This window comes from Pan paniscus, chromosome X (genome assembly GCF_029289425.2).
Source record: "Pan paniscus chromosome X, NHGRI_mPanPan1-v2.0_pri, whole genome shotgun sequence".
Taxonomy (NCBI): Eukaryota; Metazoa; Chordata; class Mammalia; order Primates; family Hominidae; genus Pan; species Pan paniscus.
In genome coordinates this window covers 18,405,510-18,419,194 of record NC_073272.2, presented here as the reverse complement: position 1 = coordinate 18,419,194, position 13,685 = coordinate 18,405,510, and the positions used below count along the sequence as shown (strand labels likewise).

Genomic DNA, 13,685 nt, shown 5'->3' with positions numbered 1-13,685 from the left:
AATGTTGGCAGACTCTAGTATTGGATTTACAAATCACCTATTGTAATGAAGGGAACAGAAAAGAAATTTTGGACTATAGGAGGAAAAGATCAATGTCAAAGTCAGAGGTCATAGGACACTTAGTATCCTCTGAGGCAACTTCCTGATGCTTCTATGTTTTCTTTCTTTTTCTTTTTCTTTCTTTTTTTTTTTTTTGAGACAGCATCTCGCTCTGTCACCAAGGTTGGCAGGTTGGAGTGCAGTGGTGACATCCTGGCTTACTGCAACCTCCGCCTTCCAGGTTCAAGTGATTCTCGTGCCCCAGCCTCCTGAGTAGCTGGGATTACAGGTGTGCACCACCACGCTGGGCTAATTTTTGTTTAGTAGAGATGGGGTTTCACCATGTTGGCCAGGCTGGTCTTGAACTCCTGACCTTAAGTGATCCTCCCCCTCTCAGCTTCCCAAAGTGCTGGGATTACAGGTGTGAGCCACCGCGCCCGGCCTTCCTGATGCTTCTGTGTTTTCTAACTGTATGTTATTGTGCTTTATTTCCCATTTTTATTTTAATTTTTATGAAGCAGTTGTTTTAGTTTAGGCTGTCCTGAATGACCCCTGCCAGTGGTATGTTGGCATTCTCTCAAAGGAACTCCCTGCCCCCACTATTCCCCTTTTTTCTAAAATACATACCTTAAATATTCACTATCATTCATATCGTCACCAGGGAGCTCAGTCTATATGGACAGAATTGCAAATAGAAGTTCAGCTGTGATCATTGATCGTACAAAGTTATATGAGAATACAACCCATTTGTGTTTGCTTGATCCAAGTCAAAAGCTCAAACAAGACGCAAAGAAAGCATTTATTTGGTTTTTCTTGGTTGAAACATCCTGTTCCAGCCTCATGATGTCTTTGAGAGTCTGATAATTCCCTGCCTGTTGAACTGAGCATGGCTTCCGATTCTGTTGGAGTTTCAGCATGACTTCCAGCACTGTTATCTTCTTAACCCTTGGCTGTGTACCTGGGATCTGCGTTTTGAGGGCTGGTGCTGTAGGAAGAGTCTCTGGTCCTCTCAGACTGCTCCAGTGCTGGAGCCCACTTGGTCCCTGGACCATCCTGCTTCTCCACATGCTCCAGTAGGGGCATTCTTTTTATTATTATTATTATTATACTTTAAGTTCTAGGGTACATGTACACAATGTGCAGGTTTGTTACATAGGTATGCATGTGCCATGTTGGTTTGCTGCACCCATGAACTCATCATTTACATTAGGTATTCTCCTAATGCTATCCCTCCCCCAACCCCCTACCCCCCGACAAGCCCCGGTGTGTGATGTTCCCAATGGGGGCATTCTTGAGAGGTGTTTGGTGATGGATCCGACTCCTATTCACCTGACAATGAAGTCACTAGGCAGCTCGTTGATCGCCGTGCCCATCGCCACACTGGTCATGCCCAGGGTGCTGTGCTTAGCTGCAGTGCCTCAGCTACGTAGGCATGTTTACGCAGCTCCCCAGATGATTCTCAGCCACACACCCCTGGTTAAGAGCTGTTGGCATAGATGTGCTATCATTTAATCCACCAGTTTGTCTATTCTTGATGCTCAGCTTGCTTCCAATTATTTGCTATTAAATAATTCAGCAGTGCACGTCTTTGTGGTTAAGTCTTTGTCCTCATTTCTATTTTCTGGGATAAATTCTGAGAAGTCCAACTGTAGGATCATAGGATAGGTACATTTTTAAGGTGGGGTACATTTTGAATGTGGCCAGTACGGTGTGAAAATCTGGAGGCAGCTGGTGGAGTGGAGAAAGCATTGGGCCAGGTGTGAGGAAGCCTGGGCTCAAGAACAGGCTCCGCTGCCCAGCAAGGCAGGGCTTTGGGCAAGTCTCTTCCCTGCCCCCAGTTTTGTTTTCTTCCTTTGTAAATGAGGCTCATTACAAATCTGCACTGAAGCGATAGTGCAGACATGGCCGTCTCTTGGTCCTGCAGGCAGGCGTATATAAGGAGGGCAGATCTGCTGGATTCTGTGGTGGACTTGTGTAGCATCTGGCTTCCTTTTATGCAATGGTGATGGCTTACTTGAGAATTGCTTCAGGTTTTCAAAGAAGCTATCGCCATCTTCTATTAGAAAAGAAGAAAATCTAGATGACTATATGGAGTCTATTAGTTCATTTTTAGTCCTCTGATAGATAGATAGTGATCCAGGCACCTGCCTCCACAAAGCATCATGGATGTGCTTGTGAAGCTGCTTACTCTAATATTAATCTCACTCTTGTATCTTTACAGGGAAACTTTATGGTGATGTTCCTTTTGTAGAAGAAAGACACAGACATCGGTTCGAGGTACGGCTTTCATGCTGAATTACTGGGGAATATGGATGCTTAGTGTGAGGAACCCAGTGATTACAAGCTGAGCCTCTGGAAAAGGTGTCCAGCCTGGTGGTATTCACAGGGCTCAGAGAGGACCAAATTTCCCACAGTCTCCCACTTCCAGAGGAGATGGGCGGCGAGGGGACAGGGGTGGGGAGTGGGGGGTGGAGGCTCTCATGTTTTTGGCTTTCCAAAGGCAAAATCTTTATGTACCTGCACATGGGGCCTATCAATGCCCTTTGTTACTCTAACTGCCATCTTCTAGATCATGATAAGGCCATCATTTCTTATCCTTAGCCCCCACCCTTTATTTTGCCAATTTTGTGGAAAAGAGGACTTGAATCTTCTGAGAAGGAACCAAGTGCCTTTTGGGATGGGGGTGCATCCCTGGGTATCAGGGGGTGATTGGTTTGAGAACCTCTTTGGAAATTTACATTAAGCTTGAGGCTTAGCGTCACATGACTAAAAGGAGTTAATTGTTGAGGTTGCCACATGAGAAACATAGATTTCTCGAAATGTAGATTGTCTATGCCAGGATTAATGAGTGTGTCAATTACGATGCATTTGACTGTGAAGAACAGAAATCCCTGCTTGTTGTCACTCAAATCACCCTAAACATTAAGGAAATTTGTTATCTCAGGCACCAGGTTGTCCAGAGGCTGGACAGCCTCCAGGCATGGCACAACCAGGGCTCCTGTTGTCTCTGTGGTTATCTCAGCCCTACCCTTGTCTGTGTGTCTGCTTCATCCTTTAGCTGGTCTCCCTTATAGTTCCCAGGTGGCTGCCAGCAGCATCTGGGACAAGAGGCATCTCTCCAGACAGGGAAATCAACTTAGATTACCTGCCCACCTGTGAACTAGTAGCCATTTTTCAGGGCAATGCTGAACATCAGTGGGCTTAAACCTGGGTTCTTGCAATGTTCATCTTCCAAGAGGGCTGGGTTTATTATGTTTGGCTTAGACCAGTTAGAACCAGTTTCTGGAATGGGACAGATGGAGTTTCCTGGTTCATATAGGGGTGGAGTGGATACCAGGACAAGCCTAGGGCTCTGTTTTGAAGGAGGACTCGTGGGAATCAATGCCAAGTAGGCAATGAACAGTGTCACTATGACCAAGGAACATAATTTGGTACATGTAGGACATTTTTGGTCTTATTTCCATTGGGAACGGGCCCAACTGGTGGGATAAAAATTATTGAGCTGCTTTGGCTAAGTGGCAATGAGAAGGTGCAAGAACTGGTACATACGCAATAGCGTAGCCATTCATTCATTCACACCTATTTTGCATCTCGTATGCATTGGAGATGGAAAGGGGAAAGACAGACATGGTCTCCCTCTTGTTAGGGAGCTTACATTCTAATGGAGAGGACAAAAAATAAGATAACATAATAATTACAGATTAAATCCTGTATTGGATAAGGGACTTGTATCTAAAATATATGAAGAGCTCTTACAACTCAATAATGAATAATTGCAAATGATATGAATAGATATTTCTTCAAAGAAGATGTACAAATGACTAATAAGCACATGAAAAGATGCCCAACAATCATTAGTGATCAGGGAAATGCGTATTGAAACCACAAAAAGATACCACTTCACACCCACTAAGCTGGCTATAATCAAGCACAGACAATAATAACAAGTAGTGGAGAGGATGTGGGGTAACTGGAACCTTCATGCATTGCTGGTTGGAATGGAATATATTGCAGCCCCTTTGGAAAACCATCTGGAAGTTTTTCAAAAAGTTAGACATAAGAATTACCATATGACCTAGCAGTTCCACTCCTAGATATATACCCAAGAGAAATGAAAATGTATGTCCACACAAAAACTTTTATCTGAATGATCATAGCAGTAATATTCATAACAGCCAAAAAGGCAGAAACAACTCAAATGTCTACCAACTGGCGAATAGATAAGCAAAATGTGGTGTATTCATTCAATGGAGTATTATTCAGTCATAGAAGGAAATGAAGTACTGATTTATGCTACAACATAGATAAACCTTGAAAACATCATGCTGAGTGAAAGAAGCCAGATACAGAAGCCCACATATTGCATGATTCTATTAATATAAAATGACCAGAATAGGCAAAGCTATAGATGTGGGATATAGATTAGTGATTGCCAGGGGATCGGGTCAGGGTGATGGGGGGTTGGGGGATGAGGTTAAAGGGTACAGGGTTTGTTTTTCAGTTGGTTGTGGTAATGGTTGTACACCTCTGAATATACGAAAAATCATTTGTGTATTTCAAATGGGTGAATTGTATGGTATGTGAATTATGTCTTAAAGCTGTTAAGGAAGGAAAAATAATGACAATACGAGAACTGGTATAATTTTAAAATGTAGAATAAAAGCTCTGAGGTTAAGATTGCAAAGAATAGGTGAGACTCCACCTTAATTTTAGACAGGGAAGCACTTTCACTGAAGGAGAGGCTGAAAAGGAGTCCTTAGGTTTGGGAAAGGGCTAAGGTGAGATGGGGCCAGAAAGGGCCACAAGCCAGGTCATCAAGTTGCCATCTATTAGGATATTTTAGTAGAAAACTTGCTCCAAGCTTCTCTTTAGAGCTTTTATGTAACTGCATGTAAAGAAAGCATTGGGGTTAGTCACAAGGGAAATAGGATAGTTTTAATCTTCAAGCAAATTTGTGATTCGGGGAGAGATAGGTAAGTACACATAACTCAAGGGAAGAAGCAAACATGGAAATGGCTATAAATAACTAGTCTCAAGGTTCCAGGTCAGAATGTCTGGGTTACAGGGCCTACTTTTTGAATCTCACCTTTGGGTAATAGAAGGCACCTCCTAGATTTAGGTGCTGTGGTTACATTTTATATCTGAGGTTCATCATGAGGTTAAATTTGGCTTTGAGCATTGAATATAGACATTAACTACTAGTTAGAGGATCACTGAAATGGAAAACCCACCCAACTGATGAAGGACCTGGTATGGCAGCTGGTATTGCACTGTGGCCCATAAACACTTAATTTCTTGTTTTGCAGGTAAACCCTAACCTGATCAAACAATTTGAGCAGAATGACTTAAGTTTTGTAGGTCAGGATGTTGATGGAGACAGGATGGAAATCATTGAACTGGCAAGTAAGTGGGCTCTTCATTTTTGAAAACCTTCCAATAACTTGCCTTTTTGTGGACCACAGACTAATTTGAGACCCAGTTTTTTTGCATTCTTTCTTTTCTTCTCTCCTTTGAAACAAATATGTAACTACAAAGTACATGAAAAAAACAGACTGCTGGCTGGGCATGGTGGCTCACGCCTGTAATCCCAGCACTTTGGGAGGCTGAGGTTGGCGAATCACCTGAGGTCAGGAGTTCGAGACCAGGTTGGCCAACATGGTGAAACCCCATCTCTACTAAAAATACAAAAATTAGCCAGGCGTGGTGGCGTGCACCTGTAGTCCCAGCTACTCAGGAGACTGAGGCAGGAGAGTCGCTTGAACCCAGGATGTGGAGGTTGCAGTGAGCCGAGATCGCGTCACTGCACTCCAGCCTGGGTGACAGAGTGAGACTTTGTCTCAGAAAAACAGACTGCTTATAATCCTGATCATTTTGGAGCCTATTAGTCTGACTCCACCATAAAATGATGTATTATTCCAAGTCTACCAGTTCTACAAGTAGTATGCTTCCTTACCAACTCCTCTCTTTCTGAGGCTACTTCTTTGTGCCAGCCTCTAGGTTAGGTGCTCTGGGAAAGGCAGAGTGGCACTGTTGAGTGGCACCCTGCCTGCTCTCCTCTTTTGAGAAAGAATAGCCAAGTGCCACCTCATTTTTGGTGACTGATGTTGATTTCTGTTGCTTGAGGGACCTGGCTCCTCTCCTGCCTTTCTCCACTGTGCTGGGTGGTCAAGCACGGGTCAGTCATTTAACTTCTGAACACTAATCACTGCCCCCAGAGTTGTTTTTAAGAGCAAACAGAACAGAAATAAAGGCATCAGAATTGAGGAAGAACACTGAAGTTGTTGTTAGTAACCAGGCTGGAACACCCGTGAGCACATAGGCACAAACTACACATTTACTATTGATGAGACAGAAGGCAGTGTTCTTCTCAGTCAGCTTTGCAAGGACATGGTAAGCTCATGGTCACAGCTGGTCTCAGCTCTTTGTCTTGATGTTCTAGCCCAGGGGTTGGCAAACTACTGCCTGTGCACCACGTCCAGCCTGCTGTTTACAGCCAGCTTATGAGCTGAGAATGATTTTTACATTTTTTAATGGTTAAAAAAATTTAAAAAAGAATACTGTCTGTGACATGTGAAAAGTGTATGCCATTCAAATTTGCATCCATAAATAAAGTTTTATTGGAACACAGTTTAGGGGTAGAAAGGTGTTATCTGTGACCTTCTTACCCATCATAAGGGTCGTGACCAACAACCCTATAACAAGACAGGTTGACAAGAGAAAAGCATAACAAATTTATTTAATCAAAGTTTTATGTGACACTTTAGTCTTCAGGAATGAAGACCCAAAGACTTGGGGAAAACTTCATTTGTATGCTTAGGTTTGATGAACAGTGGACAGCCATGTAGCAATGTGATTGGGCAAAAGGGCATACTCTAATGGTAATAGACTGACAGGGAAACCCAGAAAGGCCTGTCTGCTCAGATTCTTCTTGGCCTTTCTGTGTAGCATCCCATTCCCCCAGGTCTAGAGCAGGACTCATCTGGAATGAGGGTCTTATGACCTACTTTCAGGAAAGGTAGGTCAGATAATTTATTTATAGCCAGCTTTCACATGGAAAGGCGGGGGAAACATCACAGTGACCTTCTTGCTTTGGAGGTCTTCCCAGTCACCTTCAGTTAAAACTACTTTAGGGTAGTATTTTCTGAGCTCCGACAACAGCAACACTCATTCATTTATGTCTTGTCTATGGCTGCTTTTAATTTTTATTTTTTTTGAGACAGGGTCTAGCTCTGTCACCCAGGCTGGAGTGCAGTGCCATGATCATGGCTTACTGCAGCCTTGACCTCTTGGGCACAAGTAATCCTCCCACCTCAGCCTCCCAAGGAGCTGGGACTGCAGGTGTGCATCACCCTGCCTGGCTACTTTTTTTTTTTTTGAGATGAAGGCTTACTCTGTTGCCCAAGCTGGAGCGCAGTGGCGCGATCTTGGCTCACTGTAACCACCACCTCTCAGGTTCAAGCAATTCTCCTGCCTCACCCTCCCGAGTAGCTGGGACTACAGGCATGTTCCACCATGCCCGGCTAATTTTTGTATTTTTTAGTAGAGACGGGGTTTCACTATGTTGGCCAGGCTGGTCTTTAACTCCTGACCTCGTGATCCGCCTGCCTTGGCCTCCCAAAGTGCTGGGATTACAGGCATGAGCCACGACGCGCAGCCAATTTTTAAATTTTTTTTGTAGCGGCAGGGTTTTGCCATGTTGCTCAGGCTGGTCTCACCTGGGCTCAAGGCCTCTTCCCTCCTCAGCCTCCCAAAGTGCTGGGATTACAGGCATGAGCCACCATGCGCAGCCAATTTTTAAATTTTTTTTTGTAGCGGCAGGGTTTTGCCATGTTGCTCAGGCTGGTATCACCTGGGCTCAAGGCCTCTTCCCTCCTCAGCCTCCCAAAGTGCTGAGATTACAGGCATGAGCAACTGCACCTGGCCCATGGCTGTTTTTTATGCTACCATGGCAGAGATGAGTAGTTAAGAAAGAGACCTTATGGCTCACAAAGCCTGAAATATTTACCTTTTATAGAATATTGGCCCTTTACAGAAACATTTGCTAACTCCTGGGCTAGACTCACACATATACACTTCATTTAACTAACTTGAATTTAACATTTTCACGTGCCTCCTTGACCTGTTTGTGTATTTGGATGTTGTGTTGCCACTTCCATCTCAACTTATTTAAAACTAAATTTACATGCTCTCCCAATTAGTTCATTCTCCTGTTTCTGTTAAGATATCATCAATATCCTTGTCCAGGGTTTCTCAGCCTTGCCACTATTGATTGACATTTGGAGTGGAATAATTCTTTGTCGTGGAGGCTGTCCTGTGCACTGTATAGCGAGCTTGTCCAACCCACAGTCCGTGGGCTGCATGCAGCCCAGGATGGATTTGAATGTGGCCCAACACAATTTCGTAAACTTTCTTAAAACATTATGAGATTTTTTTGCAATTTTTTTTTAAGCTCATCAGCTATCATTAGTGTTAGTGTATTTTATGTATGGTCCAAAACAATTCATCTTCTTCTAGTGTGGCCCAGGGAAGCCAAAAGATTGGACACCCCTGTTGTAGAGTGTTTGGCAGCATTCCTAGCCTCTACTCACTGCCACTATCATCCCTACCTCCCACGTTGTGACAACCCAAAATATCTCCAGACATCATCAAATGCTCCTGGAGAGCCAGGTGCAGTGGCTCACGCCTGTAATCCCAACGCTTTGGGAGGCGAAGGTCGGAAGATCACTTGAAGCCAGAAGTTCGAGACCAGCGTGGGCAACATAGTGAGATCCTGTCTCTACAAAAAACTAAATAATTAGCTGGGCATGGTGGTTCGTGCCTGTGGTCCCAGCTACTCAGGAGGCTGAGGTAGGAGGTTGAGCCTGGGAAGTTGAGGCTGCAGTGAGCCATGATCATGCCACTGCACTCCAGCCTGGGTGACAGAACAAGACCCTATCTTAAAAAAAAAAAAAAGGCAAGTCCCTGGGGGGCACATTTGGTGGAGAACCATTCTCCTAGACTATCAGGCTAGAAATTTCACATATTAGCTCTTCTTCCCCTTCAGATCCCAACTAGCAGTGAGTTGTCAAGTCCTGCAGATTCTGCCTCTGGAAAGAAAGCTGGTGTTTAGAATTGCACTGCCATCCCTAGAACACTAGTCCCAGTGCATGCCAACTCCAGCTCACACTTGTCCTCAATCTCCTTCCTGCTTCCAAGCCATCCCTTCTCCAATACCTCCTAACAAGAACAGAACTCTGCAGTGTGTGACACTAATTTGTTGGATAAACCACTCTCATATATTGAGTACTAAGGGTGTGCAGGATGCTGTAAAAATGGTACCGTGATGTTCCAGAACCTGCATTTCCAGCCTATATGCTTTAGGCTCCAGATAAATTGGATTGCCTGTGCGTCTTCTAACCTCCCTCTTCTTTCTCCGTCTTAGCTCATATCACTATTCTCCATTTCAAATGCCTTTTCTCTGTCTCTTTTCCTTTTTGTCTCTAATCTGTTCAAGTACTTCCAGAGTCCCGAGCAGAGGGGAGAATTGAAGTCCAAGAAGGCTCCTTTGAACGTTGTAGCATTTTACCTAGACCTGAAAGAAGGAAAGCAATGGACATTCAGTGTGCACTTACTGGATGCTTGTCACTAGACCTCTTGCTAGGGACTTTGCATACCTTATGTAACTAACAAAGCAGATGATGCTATTCCCACTTTACAGAGGACACCGGAGTGCAAAGAGGTTAAATGACATGCCCAGGGCCATCCAGCTAGTCCTTTGCAGCAAGAGCAAACCCAGTTGGTTACCTCCTTCTGCCACCACTGCTGTGGGATTTCATTGTTTCTCTTGTTTTCACGTTCTACTTAAGATGATCAATTCATGCCTAGAGTTTTGAATTAGAATAGTAAGTACGCATTTCCAGGAGTCTTTCTGATGGAAATGCCCATCATTTAGAATTAAAGTATGGATCGCTGTTGGTATTGAAGCCTCTTAAATCTTCCTAGCATGTGAGAAGGCAGAAAATTTCTTAAGCAAATTACTATTTGTTTACTTTGTTTAAGTACTTATTCACTTTTAATTCTTCTGGTTGTCATTATAGTCATCAAATACTTAGAAGGTTCTTTCATCATAAGGATTTAGATTCCCATTGGGGCTTTCAAATTTCATGTGGATTGAAAAGGAAATGAGAGCTGCTATAAAACCTTGCAGTTTTTAAAAGCGGACTGCAAGCAGTTATTAAGGAAAATTCCCCAGAAGATTTTGATCTTAGATACCCCTTGGAAACATATCCACGAATCTCCACTGTTCCTGAAGGGTTCTGAGAGGAACAACAAAGCTTGAGATTAATATTATATAATGTCAGAATTTGGTTTAAAGCAATCAACAGCATTATTTTAAAGATAATTTTATCTAACTGATAGAACATCATCAAAATAAAAACTTTTTACTTTCTCCTCATATTGGCATAGAGGATTTTTTGGATAAAGTGATTCAGAGCAATGATCCATTCATTCACATAGTCTGTCCCTGGCTATTACATGATTACATTGCTCAGCATCTGTCTGTAGTGATACAAAAGCACAGTTACTGTCTGCTTTTTTTTTCAAAGATGTCCCTAGATGTTATGCAGTAAGATTTATTGTCTCTTAAATTTTAAGCTACATTGCTTAATTTCTTCTCTAAGTGTGGATGATTTCTCTGCGTTTCTTGAGGGAATACATTCCTGGGAGAAGGTGGCATTCCCCTTATCAGGCTTTCTTACCTGCATATTCCTCTAATTCAAGGAGGTTTCTTCTTAGATGTAGAGGATTTCTACACTGGATTTTTCTGGGATCAGAGCTGTCCTATAGAACTCACTGGATTTTTCTGGGATCAGAGCTGTCCTATAGAACTCACTGCAATGATAGAACTAGTCCACCCTATCCAATATGGTAGCCACTAGCCACATGTAACTTTGAACATGTTTCAAATGCTGAATTAATGTTAATGAATTTAAGTAGCTACATATGGCTAGTGGCTACCATTTTCTATAGCAGAGCTTTTTTTTTTAATAATTTCAACTTTCATTTTGGATGCAGGGAGTACATGCGCAGTTTTTTTTGTTTGTTTGTTTTTGTTTTTGAGATAGGGTCTCACCCTGTCACCCAGGCTGGAGTGCAGTGGTATTATCATGGCTCATGGCAACCTCCACCTCCTGGGCTGAAGCGATCCTCCCATCTCAGCCTCCCAAGTAGCTGGAACCACAGGTGCACGCCACCACGCCCAGCTAATTTTTGTATTTTTTGTACAGACAGGGTTTCACCATATTGCCCCGGCTGGTCTCGAGCTCCTAGGCTCAAGAAATCTGCCCACCTTGGCCTCCCAGAGTGCTGGGATTACAGGCATGAGTTACTGTGCTTGGCCCATGTGCAGATTTGTTACATGGTTATATTGTGTGATGCTAAGGTTTAGGGTATGGATCCCATCACCCAAGTACTGACTAGAGTACCCAACAGATAGTTTTTCAACTCTTGCACTCCCCTTTCCTTCCTCCCTCTGGTAGTTCCCAGTGTCTATTGTTCCCATCTTTATGTCCATAAGTACCCAATGTTTAGCTCCCATTTATAAGTGAGAACATGCAGTATTTGGTTTTCTGTTTCCGTGTTAATTCGTTTAGAATAATGGCCCCCAGCTGCATCCATGTTGCTGCAAAGGACATGGTTTCGTTTTTATGGCTGCATACTATTCCATGGTATATATGTGCCACATTTTCTTTATCCATTCCACCGTTGATAGGCATCTAGTTGATTCCATGGCTTTGCTATTGTGAATACTGCTGCCATGAACATGTAAGTGCATGTGTCTTTTTTGTAGAATGATTTATTTTCCTTTGGGTATATACCCAGTAATGGGATTACTGAGTTGAATGGTAATTCTGGTTTAAGTTCTTTGAGAAATCTCCAAACTGCTTTCCACAGTGGCTGAAATAACTTACATTCCCACCAACAGTATGTTTTCTTTTCTCCACAGCCTTGCCAGCATCTGCTGTTTTTTGACTTTTTTAATAATAGCTATTCTAGCAGGGCTTTAAATGATTACCTTAAGAAAGTAGACATTTGCATTCAATCATCATTTCCTTATTACTGTAGTAGTAGCTTTGGATCTTTGCTGGTAAGTGATGGGAATTTGTGATTTTGAATTCCATACTAGATTTTAGATCATTTGATAAAGCACCTCATTGAAAGCTTTAAAGTTATATTTACTTCCCCCTCTTAAACTTATTATATTTTATTATCTTTAGTTTGAGTCATAGCCAGGGACAGGATATTTGAATGAATGGATCATTGCTCTGAATCACTTTGTTCAAAAAATGCTCAGTTTTGTGGTGCTATGAGTAATACCCAACTTAAAGCTGTGACTAGAAAAGCAATTGTCCTCGTTGGGTTCCCAAGGGTAGCCCAGTGGGTTGACATTGTGCTGGTTTATCCCAGGGGACACTTACCCTGGGAAAGGAGAAGACCTTGCTGGAAATGGCCTGAAGCCACCTAAAGAAAGAAAGACCCAGGGTTAGCCTAAAGTCCAAGGGAAATTGAACCAACATAAATCTACAAAGTGCCTTCAAAAAGCAGGCAGATTTGGGGAAAGTGGAATTCTTCTTGCCATTCAAAAATTTTTGCTTGACTTTGCTCACTCTGACACCTTCCGCACATAAAATTTCCAAGATGTGTTTTACAATTTGAAATTCCACGAAGGAATGGATGGATAGTGAAAGTAACTGGCTGTAATGATAACAGGTTAAAGAATCATCTTACCATTTAATGAGTTTTCATATTCAAAGATAAGAAGATCTTTAAAGCAGTTCTCCTGTTTGTCTGCTTTAATCGCATCGTGATTGTTCTCATTTCAGATCATCCTTATTTTGTTGGTGTCCAGTTCCATCCTGAGTTTTCTTCTAGGCCGATGAAGCCTTCCCCTCCGTATCTGGGGCTGTTACTTGCGGCAACTGGGAACCTGAATGCCTACTTGCAACAGGGTTGCAAACTGTCTTCCAGGTAACCAGCTTACTGCTCTTAGCAATAAACCAAGATGCATAGTTATTAATATCTTAGGGTTTCTTACAAAAATTAATACCACTATAGAATTTTTAAATGTGAAGAATCAGTTTTTTTCTCTTAAACATAATTTTCTTCTCTTTGTGAAAATGATTTAATCACATCTACGGTAGTAATGTGTCAGCTTTCCAAATCGTGATGACACTGGGTATTATTTTAGAAATTTTTTTCATTTTGATAAGTGAAAAGATTGTCTTTTGTTGATTCTTCGATTAATATATATGAATTTTTATATGTTTATTGGCTGTTTGTTTTATGAATAGCTTGTTCATATCTTTTCTTCATTTTGGTATTGTATTATTTTCCTTACTGATTGGTAAGCTCTTTATGTATAAAGGTCATTAATCCTTTGTTAGGCTGCAAATATTTTTCAAAGTGATTTTGCTTTCCTTCTAAATTGTTAATGGTAGTTTTGTTCTCCCTAAAGAGTTTAGTCCTTTTTTATGTTTTTTAAAAATGTATGTGGTCAAATATTTTACTTTTGTGGCTTCTGCCTTTAGTCTCATGCCTAACATCTTTCCTTATGGAAAGATTATATAAATAATAACCCCTGTGTTTTCCTCTAGCATTTTTATGGT

General features: G+C 42.1%; 1 protein-coding gene across 6 annotated transcripts in view; it reads left to right on the top strand.

Annotated features, from left to right (window-relative positions):
• Positions 1-13,685, top strand: part of CTPS2 (CTP synthase 2) — a 123,014-nt gene that overhangs the window by 88,473 nt on the left and 20,856 nt on the right. For all 6 annotated transcript variants that reach the window (XM_034950606.3, XM_034950605.4, XM_034950608.2 and 3 more), the window contains 3 exons: positions 2,261-2,316; positions 5,346-5,442; positions 12,903-13,047. In XM_034950606.3, the coding sequence (XP_034806497.1) occupies positions 2,261-2,316; positions 5,346-5,442; positions 12,903-13,047 (298 nt within the window). The remainder of the gene's footprint in view (positions 1-2,260; positions 2,317-5,345; positions 5,443-12,902; positions 13,048-13,685) is intronic.